This window comes from Sorex araneus, chromosome 5 (genome assembly GCF_027595985.1).
Source record: "Sorex araneus isolate mSorAra2 chromosome 5, mSorAra2.pri, whole genome shotgun sequence".
NCBI classification, from domain to species: domain Eukaryota; kingdom Metazoa; phylum Chordata; class Mammalia; order Eulipotyphla; family Soricidae; genus Sorex; species Sorex araneus.
In genome coordinates, this window is record NC_073306.1 from 85,157,548 (window position 1) to 85,171,057 (window position 13,510).

Genomic DNA, 13,510 nt, shown 5'->3' on the forward strand with positions numbered 1-13,510 from the left:
TGCTCCAGATCACTGGGCCACCCCTCCACTCTCCAAACCACAGTTCTGCCTTGACAGCACAGTAAAACCATTTATTAGGCAGTCATTAAGCCTCATTGACATGATCTGTAGCCTTGAGCAAACAGTTCTGGACAGACAGGATGGAAGGGAGGGGTAATGTGAGGGGCCCTGGAGGGCATGCAAGGCCACAGGGAGCACGTGAGACCCCAGTCTGTGCCTGTGCGCCAGCATTAGACATGCAGTGGTGGAGGGGAGGGGTCTTGTGGATACTAAGAACAGCACTCAGGACGACCATGCGTGCGTGCAGCGATCCAGGGCTCTGTGGCTCCATCACACAGGTGGCATCTCACTCTGTCATCTGGGGCCAGGTGACTGGAGGTGCACACGGAGGCACAGGAGCTCTGACCCCCACTGGGCTCAGGACACAGTATCAGAGCTTCACTGTGTGCATGGATCCATGTGAACGCAAGCACATGGGCCAGTGTGCCTGCATGCATGCATGTGGATCACACATGCATCTATACACATGTCAGTGAACACATGCCACTAACATACATGTACATGCATGCATCACATGTATCCACATATGCACAGTTGTACAATATACACACCTGGTGCCTTTATGTACACACATGTGTCACCTGCATGTCACCCTCACACATTCAAAGATGTCATTGCACTGGTGCACACATGTACAGTTGCATATACATATGTTGTGTAAAAACAAAAAAGAAAAGGGAGGGGGGCACCACACCGCGGGCACAGGGCAGCTGCGCTCTCTCTCTCCCACCGCCCACATTCGGTAGTCTCTAGCTGCTTCCCCCACCCTGGGGAGGTTGATGGCGATGATGAGGCAGGTGAAGGAAGGAACTGAGCCAGGCTGGTTGGTCTCAGTTGCAGTGTATTCCATTCCCATGTCCATTCTCCTCTGATTCTCCTCCTGCTTCTTCCTCCCCCATGCTACTTCATTCTCCTTCTCCTCTGGATCTGGATCTCGATCTGACTTCTCCAGATCTGGCCCCCCAGCCCACTCTTACAACCTAGTAAATTCCCCAAGAATGAGGGGTTGGGGCTTACACATAGGTGTGGTCACAATCAATAGGGTTAAAGTTCTTTCCCTCAGGGGATGCTTCTTCTAGGACAGATTCTCTTTCAGCAGGACACCCACCCAAGAGTGGAATCCCATGGGTGTGTTTCTCCTTTCCTTGTCCAACTAACATATAAGCATTCATAATATTAATCATTTTGTATGGACATAGCAAGAGATGCATTAAGCTTATAGAATTGCTTTCCTGGGGTCACCTCGATCTCAGACTACAGTGCTTAGGCCAGATTAGTCTTTCCTATCCCTAGCAGGGTCCTAGTCTCGTCGTTGCTTTTGGATCATGACATGACATGTCCATGACCAAACTCTTAACATATAGCTAAGCATTAGGCACTTTGGCCAGGCCCATTTTGATGCCAGGGTAGCACATAACTCACTGCTTGCCCTGGGTCCATCCCGTCCCTCGTCGGGACCCTGCTTTTGGGGGTGCTAGGAAGTAAGGGCAGCTGAGGCTTTAGTTGAGAAAGCAGATGCCCAGGAGTGAATAATATTCAAAGCCAATTAAATCCCATGTTACCAAAGCATATTTACAACTGTCTTTCTTTGTCCATACAAAAAGGACATTGTTTTAAAGTAAACTATTCAAAAGACACGAAGAGAGGAGCAAGGCAATATTAACTTACTAGTTCACTGTCCTAGCAAGGTCTGACCTTACAAATTAACAGTCTTATTAGGTGAAAAGCTGATTAACTAGTTGGGGAAGGGAACATTGAAGTGATTGCGGATAGCCAAAGGAATGGGAGTGACTCGGGAGCACCTTGATGGGCGTGACTGATATACCTAAGCTCCTAGTGGCAAGGGGAGCAGGACATACCAATGTAGTCTAGAATTGTTTAGAGATTATTACCAGATAAAGTTAAAGTCTTTATAGCAAGGGAGAAAGGACAAACCAAAGTCAGGCCTAAAATATTTAGAGCTATAATCCAACACGTGTCATATGCACACATCACCTGTCTGTGTGCATGCATGTCATATACACATGTACATGTGTGCATACATCACCTGCACACATATGGTGGTGTCACCTGCACACAGTGTCACCTGCACAATGCACATGTGTGACCTGCACACACATCATCTTTGCACATGCAGTGTCACCTGTGCACATATCATCTGCACACATTCATATGTCACTTGCATGCATACACATGTCATCTGCACACATGTATGTCACCTGCATGCATGCACATGTCATCACACACATGCACACATCACCTGCATGCATCCACATGTCACCTACACACATGTAGTTCCTGCATGCATACATACATCACCTGAGCAATGCAATGTCATCTGAATCATGTGCATGTCACCTGCACATGTCACCTGCATGCCTGCACATGCTCCCCCCCATGCACATGTCACCTGCACACATGCTTGTGTGTGCGAGTGCCTGGTTCTCCAACTCTTCCCCTTCCCATTGAGGGGAGAACTGCATAACAACTATAGGGTATGGGGTGCAGAAAGAGGACCCCCCCTGGGGACCCCAGAGATGTGCGTGGGAAACCCCATCCCACTCCTTCCTCACCTCCTTTGGTCTGTGGCTGTCATGGTTAGAAATGAGCTGAGCTCTGGCCGCCTCTTTGGGACTCCCTTTGCACACAGTGGGAGTTGAATGAATACTTGATGACGATGCTTCCGGACATGCAACACCAGCAGCTGTTCTGGCTGAGTCTTGGAGATGCAGGGGGCAGATCAGTTGGAGAGCAACCCTGGGGTGCTCTGGTGTTCCTGTTAGAGCTTCTGGGCACTGGATTGGGGGAGGGGAGGCCAGTCCCCCACTTCTCTCAGTCTCTTTCCCACCTACTGCTGAAGAAATATTGATGGAACTGGGGTGCTGAGGGGAGCATTAGTTAAGAGCATCCTGAGGAAACAGCAGTGGAGCTGTGGGGTTCCACTGCCCTGGGTTCAAATCCTAGCCCCTTAATTACCAGCTGGGCGACAGCTGGCAAGTCACTTATATGTGCTTTAGGGACTTTTTTCTTTTTTTTACAGTTTCATCTGTAAAAGGAGAATGATGACATCATTTTCATAGGGTTGATGTGAGGGTTAGAAATAACAGAGGCGTCTGCACACATCTTGCGGGCGTTCTGTGAGCAGTAGGTGAGCTTATGCACCTGGCACTAGGAGGCTGCGGGGCCCCTGCTGCTTTTATGACCTTGATGTCGCTCCTCGGACACTACTTGGAGCCTCTGTACAAGGGGAACATCACGCCCACCTCCTTGTGCTTTGAAGACGCGGGGACCGGATGAGAGGTGTGAAGGACCCTGCCCATTAATAACAAATTGTCTTTCTGCCCCCGCACCGGGGCGCACCGCTCGGCGCCCCCAGAGACTCTCTGCGCCCTTCCGCACCCCCACCCCTTCCATCTCCAGTCGCCTCGGGCGGGCGGCTTTCGTCCGTACCTGCGGGTGGAAAGACAGCGGGGGCGCAGCGCCTCGGTCCCGGGCGGGGGACGAAAACTACATTTCCCAGCTCTTCCCGCGCCGCCGCCGCCGGGCTGGGAGCGGAGGGCGGCAGGCCCCGCCCCTGGGCGGAGCCTGTGCGGGGGGGGCGGGGCCAGGGCTGGCCGGGGAGTTTCGCCAAGCCAATGAGACCAGCTGCTAATAAGTGGGCTTGGCTTACAATATTAACAGTGGGAGGAGGAGGAGAGCGAAGCTATTGAGCCAGCGAGGAGTGGAGCCGAGCCTGGCCTCACACGCTCCTAGAGGACCACCTCCCGAGACAGAGTTCTTTTTTCCCCTTCTTTCCTCCAAGCTCCCTTTCTGCCCTCCCTCCCGGCCCGGTACAATGCATGCTTGAGTGGCAGCGTCTGGACTCCGGGCAGCCCCAGAGAAGCGAAGCGAGCCAGAGAGAGGACTGGAGCCGAGACGCTGGTGGGGGAGCTTGGATGCCTGGCTTTCTCTGAGGACATCTTTGGAGCCAAGGGTGGCTTTGGGGTGGGGGTTGTGGTGCAGGCAGTCCAGCCCGGCCCCAAGATGGACCCTTCTGGACACTTCCATGACTCGGGGGTGGGGGACCTGGATGAAGACCCCAAGTGCCCCTGTCCCTCCTCGGGGGATGAACAGCAGCAGCAGCAACAGCAACAGCAGCAGCAGCCCCAGCCGCCGCCGCCGCCACCGCCAGCACCAGCAGCAGCCCCCCAGCACCTTTCGGGACCCCCGGTGCAACCTCAGCCTCCTCAGCTGCAGCAGCAGCCGCCACCGGCGCCAGCGCATCCCCTTTCTCAGCTCGTGCAACTCCAGAGCCAGCCCGTCCACCCCGGCCTGCTGCACTCCTCTCCCTCCGCGATCAGGGCCCCCCCTTCGTCCAACTCCACTGCCATCCTCCACCCTTCCTCCCGACAAGGCAGCCAGCTCAATCTCAATGACCACTTGCTTGGCCACTCTCCAAGTTCCACAGCCACAAGTGGGCCCGGAGGAGGTGGCCGGCACCGGCAGGCCAGCCCCCTGGTGCACCGGCGGGACAGCAACCCGTTCACGGAGATCGCCATGAGCTCCTGCAAGTACAGTGGCGGGGTCATGAAGCCCCTCAGCCGCCTGAGCGCCTCCCGGAGGAACCTCATTGAGGCAGAGCCTGAGGGCCAGCCTCTGCAGCTCTTCAGCCCCAGCAACCCCCCCGAGATCATCATTTCTTCCCGGGAGGATAATCATGCCCACCAGACCCTGCTCCATCACCCCAACGCCACCCACAACCACCAGCACGCCGGCACCACCGCCAGCAGCACCACCTTCCCCAAAGCCAACAAGCGGAAAAACCAAAACATTGGCTATAAGCTGGGACACAGGAGGGCCCTGTTTGAAAAGAGAAAGCGGCTGAGTGACTATGCTCTGATTTTTGGGATGTTTGGAATTGTTGTTATGGTGATAGAGACCGAGCTCTCTTGGGGTTTGTACTCAAAGGTAGGGGCTGCGGTTTCTCTTTATACCTTGAACAAAAGGAGTATGTAGGTAGCAAGAGAGAGAAAGCGATGGAGAGAGAGAGGGAGAGAGAAAGGGAGAGAGCATGAGAGAGCGGCTGAGAGCGAGGTGGAGGTGGGGAGAGGCGTTTGCTCAATTATGTGCAACACTCTTAACTTCCCATGGCTTTCCGTCTTAATCCTGGGAGAATTCATTCCTCCCTTCCTCGGGGGGAGGGGGCATCCCCGTACACTGTCTAATTTGGAGTCTCGGCCGTTAGGGAGGATTAAAGGATCCCTCCGGAGAAATCACCCCCCACCCCCTCCCGGCTCACTCGTACTAAAGCATAACCCAGCAAGCTTAACGCACCAATTAATTACACTCTGCCGTGATGTTCCTGCAGTCCTGCGACTCCCCTCCCCTCCCGCCTGCTCCGCTCCATTTTCCCGAGGATATAAAAGAAATAAATGTCTGGGTAGGGGGTGGAGATTCCGTGCAGTCCCCCGAGCCTCCTTTCTCTCTCTCGCTCTGTCTTCTGCTCTTCCCAACTTACGCTTTCCCTCTTCTTCTGAGCCAGATGGGAGAGAGACTCAGGCAGAAACCTGGGGAGCCCCGGGGTAACCCGAGCCTCCTGGGGCCAAAGCTCGGGCGGAGGGAAGCCGCCGATCGGTTCTCTGGGGGAGAGCGGACTGGAATAGACCTGCCGCTGCCTCAGAGACATCCCCTGACAAAAATGGCTACAGGTGGCACCCGGGCACAGCAGATGGTGCTGGCTCGGCATTAGCAGGCACTGGTGTGGGGGATGACACGGCTTCCCGGGCGCGCCCCCGGCTCAGCCCCCAGCCTGGCTCTCCCTCCCACCTCCACCCTGGTGGGCTGAATCGGGATGAGTGTGTGAGTGCGCCAGGCGGGAGACAGCGGCGGGCGGCGGCGTTGGCGGCCCGGCCCCGTGGCCACGGCCTCCCAGTCCAGCCCCAGGACGAGGAGGTGCTCCCTCCACTCGGGGGCCTGGGAGTGCGTCCCCCCCACCACCCCGGGGCTTTGAGAAAGGTGGGTTTTGTCACCAGGGCTGCTGTCAGGGAGCCCCCCTGCTGTGGGCTGGGACTTGTGGGACTAAAGACACCCCCACTCTACCCCTCACCTCCAATATGTTGTGTGTGTGTATTGGAGTGCGTGCGTGTGTGGATGTGTGACCGTATGTGTGCACGTGTGTGTGCACGTGTCCGTGTGTGTACGTGTGCGTGCACATGTGTCTGTATGTGTGCTGTGTGTGCATGAGCCTGTATGTGTGTTGTGCATGTGCCCATGTGTGTGTCTGTGTGTGCATGAGCCTAGTGTGTGGCATGCCCGTTTGTGTGTGTGTGTGTGCATGTGTGTGCACAGGCCTGTGTATGCGTGCATGTATGTCTGTTGCGCGCACGCGGACTGGTTTGCTGCTTAGATTTCTACTTATTTGTCATTTTGGGCAGGGGCAGGCTGGCTGTGGGAGCTGGGAGGGACTCAGCTGTTGGAGGTTTCAAACAGAGCTCGTTTCAGGCTGGGCACAGCTGCTGTGAGACTGTCACATTCCTTGCTGAAACCCGGCCACGGAGACCTGGGGGCTGCCGATCGGGTTTCCCGGCCCTGGTCTTGCGCTCTGAAGAGCAGCAATGGCCAGGGCAGACCCCTCAGCGCACCCAGCCCCGTGTGCTCTTCCCCCCCACCCCCCACCCCCCCGCCAGGCCTTCCTCCGAGGCCCTCAGGGACCTGAGCCCCTCTGTGAGCAGAGCTGAGGGAGTGTGGGGTTTCCCCGGAGCTGCAGCTCACTTAGTCATTCCCTAGAATGAGCCTGTCTGCAGGTCCTGCCGCCTTCCCGGAACACCCTCCACAGCGCACCCTGCAGGGCCCCAGGTCCTTCCAGCCACCCCCCCTGGGGGTCGGCCAGGAGTTCTTGATGGAAGCACATGACAACCCAGGGGCTAGGAGATAATGAAAGGGCTGGGGGGGGGGGGGGCGGTCCTTCTCTCAAGGGATCCCTGAGCAGAGCTGACGAGGGCATGGCTGCCCCTAGAGGCGACTGGGTGGGCCCTGAGTGTGTGTTTGAACCCTGGGATGCTGGCCAGAGGCTGCAAAGCGGGACGGGGTCCCCATCATTGCAGGGAGCAGGGCCACCCAACGGGTCCCGAGGGAAGGGGCTTCCGCTAGGTTGGCTGGAGAAAGCGGGTGAGGGAAGCAGAGGGCTGGGCTCAGCCAGGTCCTGGGCGCCAGCCCATGTCTTCCTGGAGGGGACAGGGCAGATCCTGGGGCCACCGTGGGTGGGATGCACACCTGTGAATGACTGTGAAGGGCCCCCTGCCCCTTGCCTGCCCAGCCGCCCTCTCTCTGCTTGCACCGTCTCTGTCTCCTGCAGCAGGGCCAGGCCAAGTGCCTGCATCTGTCCTGGCAGCAGCGAGGGCCACTGGATTTGGCCCCACATGCCTGTCCCAGCTGTGTGGTTCTGGGGCATCAGGCAGGGAGAGGTGGGGGGTGCAGGACACCTGCTTGCCCCTGCTCCCCTGTCCCTCAGCCCCTGAAGGCTGCAGAGTTCTGTGCGTCTGGGAGTGGGGCTGAGACTCCATAATGGCGTGAGAAGTTGCATGGGGAGGGCAGATGTCCTCCGAGGGGGACTTCTTGTTGCTGCTTTCTGGGTGGCCCCACAGCGAGGCCAGGGAAGGGACTGGCCCAGCCTCAGGGCAGAGCTGGGCTTTGAGGCCAGAGGGCGGGCTGGAGGGAGCCTCGCCACAGGCCAGCCCAGCCCACCTGGGCTCAGTGCTGCAGGGCTCTGTACATCTGGGGCGCTTTGCTGACCAGAAGAAGCAGGAGGATGATGGACAGGGGGCCCCAGGGACCCCAGTCCGATTGTGTGATTCTGCATAGCTGGTGGTGGTTCCCATGTCCTCATGGGTCAGAAGGACATGGTGTCCCCAAAGGGACTTTTGTGGAGACTGTGTGACAGGGGCTTCCCCTGGGCTGTGACCTTCTGTGGTGCCGGGGTTGGTGGTCTTTCATGGGGTGGGGGAGCTAAAGTTAATGCAACAGAGAGCCAGCATGAGGAGGTGAGATGTGGGGCTGGAGGGTTCAGCTCCTGACCTCCGAGCGGTCAGTGGTGATAGGTGGGGACAGTCAGATCAGGGTCATGGCTCAGCTCTGCCAGGCCTGAGCCACACGAGGAAACCTCAGTAGGGGTCTCCTCTGGCCACGCAGGGGTCCTCCCTCAGCTGGGCTGTGTCTTCATATGCGTTTCTCTCTGAGGCTGTTACTGCCTGCGTAGGCCAGATTCTGGGGAGACACTTGTCCCAGTGACACTGCCACTTCAGTGGCAGGAAGGGTATGGAGAGGCCTGGGGGCTCACACCTGGAGATGCTCAGGGCTTTCTCCTGCCTCTGCACTCAGGAATTACTCCTGGTGGTGCTCAGGGGACCATAGGGGATGCCAGGGATCGAACCCGGGTCAGCTGTGTGCAGGCAAATGTCCTCCCCACTGTCCTATTGCTCTGGCCCCACCAGGACTGTTTTGAGGTAGACACAGACTGTCAGCTCTGCTCTTCCCGCAGTCCTGGTCCTGTGCAGGCCCACCTGACTGCCGCCCACCCGCCACCCTGCTGTGGCTGAGCTGTGGCCACTGTCCAGCAGGCAGGCCCCGTGGTCTCAGGTGACTCCCCATTTCCTCCAGGTTTTTTTTTCTTTTGTGCTTTTGGGTCACACCGGCGATTTTCAGGGGTGACTCCTGGCTCTGCACTTAGGAATCTCTCCCAGAGGTGCTCAGGGAACCATATCGGGTGCATTGGGTGAGGGGGATCAAACCAGTGCAAGGCAAATGCCCTCCCCGCTGTACTATGGCTCTGGCCCTTCCTCCAGTTTGTCCCCATCCCTGTTCTCTTAATTTGTCAGGTTCTCCTTGCAGGCAGCTCCTCCCCTCTGTCCCCCGCGCTGTCCTTCCCCTGAGATCACAGTGGGGCTCTGGGCAGAGAGGTTGGTCTGGTGGTGCAGATGGGCCGAGGCCGCTGGCCGTCCACTCCTGGGAGATAGTTGGCTTCCTGGGGGCCGCGGCGACTCTGCTGGGACCCCAGCTCCGGGTGACCGTGGGGGTGTGTGTCAGACACAGCTGAGGGGCGGCAAGGGAAGGTGTTGGTATGTTTTTGGGAGACGGTGCCCTCCTGTTTGTGTTTTGGGTCCCTCCAGAGGCCCCTCCCTGGGGAAGAGGTACGGAATGGGGTGCTGATGGTGGGAGACCCCAACCCGAGCCCGGGAACCTGTGGGGGCGTGGAGCATCTCGGCCCCGGAGACCTGCCCAGGGTCACACTCTCTCTGCACAGTCACGGCAGGTGGCACCCTGATTTCTGACTGTTGTGGACAGCTTGAGACCCCATAGTGACCCCGGAGGAGGTGCCCTTCACACGTGCCCACTCTGCTGGCTGTACTCTAGAACAGTCTAGAACAGTCTCTGGGAAGGATGGGATATACAGGCGGCCTCTGGGCCATGGCGCCCGAGGATGGGGGCCTGGTGGGGCTCGTGGCCTTGGCTTTTAGGCCAGCGAGACCTGCAGGTCAGGGTGTGGGCGGGGACGAGGCCCCGAGAGCTGCTTTATGCACCAGAAGGTCAGTTCAAGTCGCACAAGAGTCAAAGACCACCTGAGTGGGCTGTGCAGGCCCGCTGAGGCCGCCCAGTGTCCCCGACTCGGAGTGCGGGGTTCTGTTGCGGCTCCTCAGGAGGCATGTTTGTGGGGACGTGTGTGGAGCAAGAGGGAGAGAGGAGCCGTGTGAGGGTGGGGCAGGAGGCGCCTTACTCAGCCCCAGGGCCCCAGGGTGCGGCAGGCCAGCGACTGGGACTCGAGACTGGAGGCTGCTTCTCTTTTCTCTCTTCCAGCCCCAGAGGGCGAGCAAGGAAGAAGCAAGCACCCACTCCCCTCTAAGTGATGGGTGGGAACCCCCTGCAGTGCTGCTCTGGGACCAGGGGAGGAAAGTTCTAGAGTCCTTTTTTTTTCCCTCCTGGCAAGGGTAGTCCGGAGGAGTGACTGGGTTTGCTGTGCCCCCCCTCCCACCCTGTCATGCCACGGGGAGGCCGCTGGGGTGCCCTGGACAACAGAAGGGGGCAGAGGAGAGGGGATGAGGCGCTGCTGGGTGCAGAGCAGGGGCCGGCACGGCCCTCCAGCCGAGGCCGACAGGACTGGACGCTGCCCTTCCCAGAGCCCTGGGCCACGCTGGCCGGGCTTGTCCGCAGGGCTCTGCTTTGGGCTGCCTGGCGCGTGGCGGGTCCGGTGGTGCATGTATCTTTCAGGACGCGAATGAGGTTTCCGGCTCAATAGCAGGGTCGGACGGATGGTGGTCGGGGGGAGGGTGTAACCGAAGGCCTGGGGACCCTGCCACGCCAGGGCACCCCCGCTCCAGCCCTAGTGGCCCCTCACTCCAGCTCACAGGGTCCCCACCCGCCCCGCCCTTCCTGGGGCCCCTCTGTCCCCCAGTCCCGGCTGGCCGTGGGGTTCCTGTGGGTCTGAGCGGTGGGGGGCAGCTGCCTGCAGCTTCCAGGCCTTGTGGTCCCCACGGGGCGGGAGAGATGAGACCGTAAAGGGTGTCTCCACGCCCAGTTCTTCTAGAACTTTCTTTGTCCTTCAGAGTCCCGGTTTCCCAGTATGTTGGTGTGAGGCCTTGTCTCACACCCTCAGTGGTGGCTGGTGTTTGAGGGAGAGGGAGCAGGCGCTTCCAGGCAGCCTTTGCCTCGGGGCCGCTGCCCCTCTGATCTGGGTTCGAGGGTGGATCCAGGGCTGGGCTCCGGCCTGTCCCAGAACGTTCTGATTGCCACAAACCTGCATTCTCGTATTCCGGTGCAAAGGCAGCCAGTCTTTCGGGCTCTCCTCGGGCAGTGGGGTCTGGGCCCAGGCAGGGTCGGGCCGGGGTCTCGGGCGTTAGAGACCAAGGTGGGGGTTACAGGCAGGGCTGAGGGGTGTGTGGGCAGCTGCCCCAGGGGAGAGGCCTGGCCCGGCTCTGGGCTGTGGAACGGGGCGAGGGTCGGGGGGCGCACGGGAGCCTGGCCAGGCTGCTGGGTTCACTCCAGGGGCGTTGAGGTGGGGATGCAGCCAGGGGCCTGTGAGGTCGCCCAGGGTGTGAGGGGACTTGTGTTCCTTTTGGCTTTTGGTGAGGACACACCTGGCGGAGCACAGGGGCGCCTCCCGGCTGTCTGCCTGGGGCTTGCTCAACCTTGTTCAGCCCGAGTGGTCTGGGGATGGGAGAGGAGCGAATGGCACCTGCAGCTGTGGGGCTCTCAGACGTGTCTGCTCCTTTCTCAGAGGCAGTCTCAGCTGGCACCAGCAGCCTGGCACCAGCAAAGGACCTGGGTCTGAACCCTGCCTTGCTGGTGTGTCAGTGCTGGGCCCCTGGGCTGGGCTGGACCGGCCCCTGCTCCCCGTGGCCAGCAGCCTGGCGCTGGTGCTCCCGTGCCTGCGCCCTGCCAGCTGCTCCTCTCCTGGGGAGACCCGGAGCGTCGGCTGCCACCCAGGTGGCTCTGGTGCACCCACGTCTCAGAAGCCAGAGGGTTTCAGTCAGGGCAGCAGCTCAGTGGGGGCCCTTGCCTTGAAGGGTGAGGTCCTGAGCTTGAGCCCCAGTGCCACCCGGTCCCCAGGGCGCCAAGCCAGTTGTAGTCCTGCTGGGTGTGGTTTCGAAGCCCAGAACAACAACAACAACAATAACACCCCCCCAAAAAAAAACCAAAAAACAAACCGGGGCTGAAGAAATAGCACAGCAGGTAGGGCGCTTGCCTTGCATGCAGTGGGCCTGGGTTTGATTCCCAGCATCCCATATGGTCCCCTGAGCACCACCAGGAGTAATTTCTGAGTGCAGAGCCAGGAGGAACCTCTGAGCATCACCAGATGTGGCCCTCAAACAAATAAATAAAAATTAAGTAAAGACCTTCCAATAATAGTGATTAAAAAAAAATCAGTGGCCTCAGCTCAGGTGACCAGCTGCCTCTCCGTGAGCCTGGATGTGTCTGTGGGGGCAAATCTGCACAGGAACTGGGGAGCGGGATGTCCCTTAGAAGGCAGGGCACCCTGGGGACCCAGCTGGGCTTCTGCAGCCTCTGTTCCTCAGGGGAGCTGTTATTCCACACTCGGGGTCAGTGCTCTGTGCTGCTCGGACACTAACTGGGTGTGGACATGCAAGCGGGACAGGTGGAGCCAAACCAAAATAAGCCCCTGGAGCTGGGCCAGGGGCCGAGAGGCCTGGAGAAAGGTCAGGGGGACGGAGGATGGCCAGGCAGGAAGAGGCTGAGACTGCGGGCCGTGGCACGGTCTGGGGAGAGCAGCCCGGGCACCCTCTGAATGCATCTTCTGGGGTCACCCTCTCTGCCCTGACTCGGGCAGGGCCGGGGCGGTCAGCAGGCTGAGTGCTGCACGTGGGAGGCCTGAGCCTGACCTCAGCCCCTGCACGGCTTGATCCCCCGGTGCAATGCTGGATATGACCCTCCACAAAACAAAAAAAAAAACCCAACCAAACCCAAAGAACCCAAACCCAAACCAAGACTGAGACGAAGTCCATCTTAAATAGAAAGGCTTGTTGGGGTTCACTGAGAATTGGGGGACCTTCCTTTTTTTGTGTGGGGGTGGAGAGGGGAACTTGGTGCTGTGGCAGGGGGTAACTTCCCCCCTGGGGTGTCTGGGCAGTGATGTAACAGACAGGCGAGAGCTCAGAGCAGGCCCTGCCCGCAGCCCAATTTTTAATCACAAGGTCTGGTTGCAAGGTACCCTGAGTGGCATTCTGAGCAGAGCCGCGGTGACACACACGAAATGAACAACATGCAAATGATGTGTGAAATAATATGCAAATTGGCATCTGTTATTTTGGAGTCGGCTCGTTGGGCATTCTCCGTAAAGGACAGGCCTGGTGCTTGGTGTTACAAGGACAGGGAAGCCGTCTCAAGGGACGTTTCTGCAGGGCTGAGTGTAGGGCCGCGCCAACGGGAGCCCTGGCTTGGCATTTAGCTTGAGCTCAGAGGTGGAGCAGCCCATAGAGTGGGGGGCACTGGCCAGGAGCCCCAGGCAGGGGGAAGGAAGTGGCAGTGGGTGGCTGGCTGGAACAAAGCTGTGGGGAGCACGGAGGAGACTAATTCTGGTCCTGTCCATAGCTGCTGGGTGACTGCAAGAAAGCTGTAAGTCCAGCTCTGGTGCTTCTGTTTCTCCAGTTGTAAACAGAGATCATGGTATTTGGCCCCCTGCAGACAATCGGACATGATCACGTTGGCATAAGTGAATGCCCGGTGCTTGGGTACCATGGCTGCCAACAAGCAGTGGCTCCGCCCAGTGCTGTGCCCGAGTTGGGCCTGTGTTGCACCGTCTCATCCTTTCAAGATTTCAGAGTTTGACAAATTGGGCCAGTGCCATTGTTTTCTTTCTTTCCTGGCTTCTGCTGGGGACACAGTTGGCGTGCTCGGTCGGCCCTGAAGTAGCCCAGCGTGAAGGGGTGCCCAGAGCCCTGGCCCAGATGATTGATGCTTTATT

General features: G+C 58.8%; 1 protein-coding gene across 1 annotated transcript in view; it reads left to right on the forward strand.

Annotated features, from left to right (window-relative positions):
- Positions 1-3,764: 3,764 nt before the first annotated feature.
- KCNN3 (potassium calcium-activated channel subfamily N member 3) overlaps positions 3,765-13,510 on the forward strand; it is a 155,206-nt gene continuing 145,460 nt past the window's right edge. Inside the window, exon 1 of the mRNA XM_004619265.2 lies at positions 3,765-5,007. Within this exon, the coding sequence (XP_004619322.1) occupies positions 4,084-5,007 (924 nt within the window). The 5' untranslated portion in view covers positions 3,765-4,083. The remainder of the gene's footprint in view (positions 5,008-13,510) is intronic.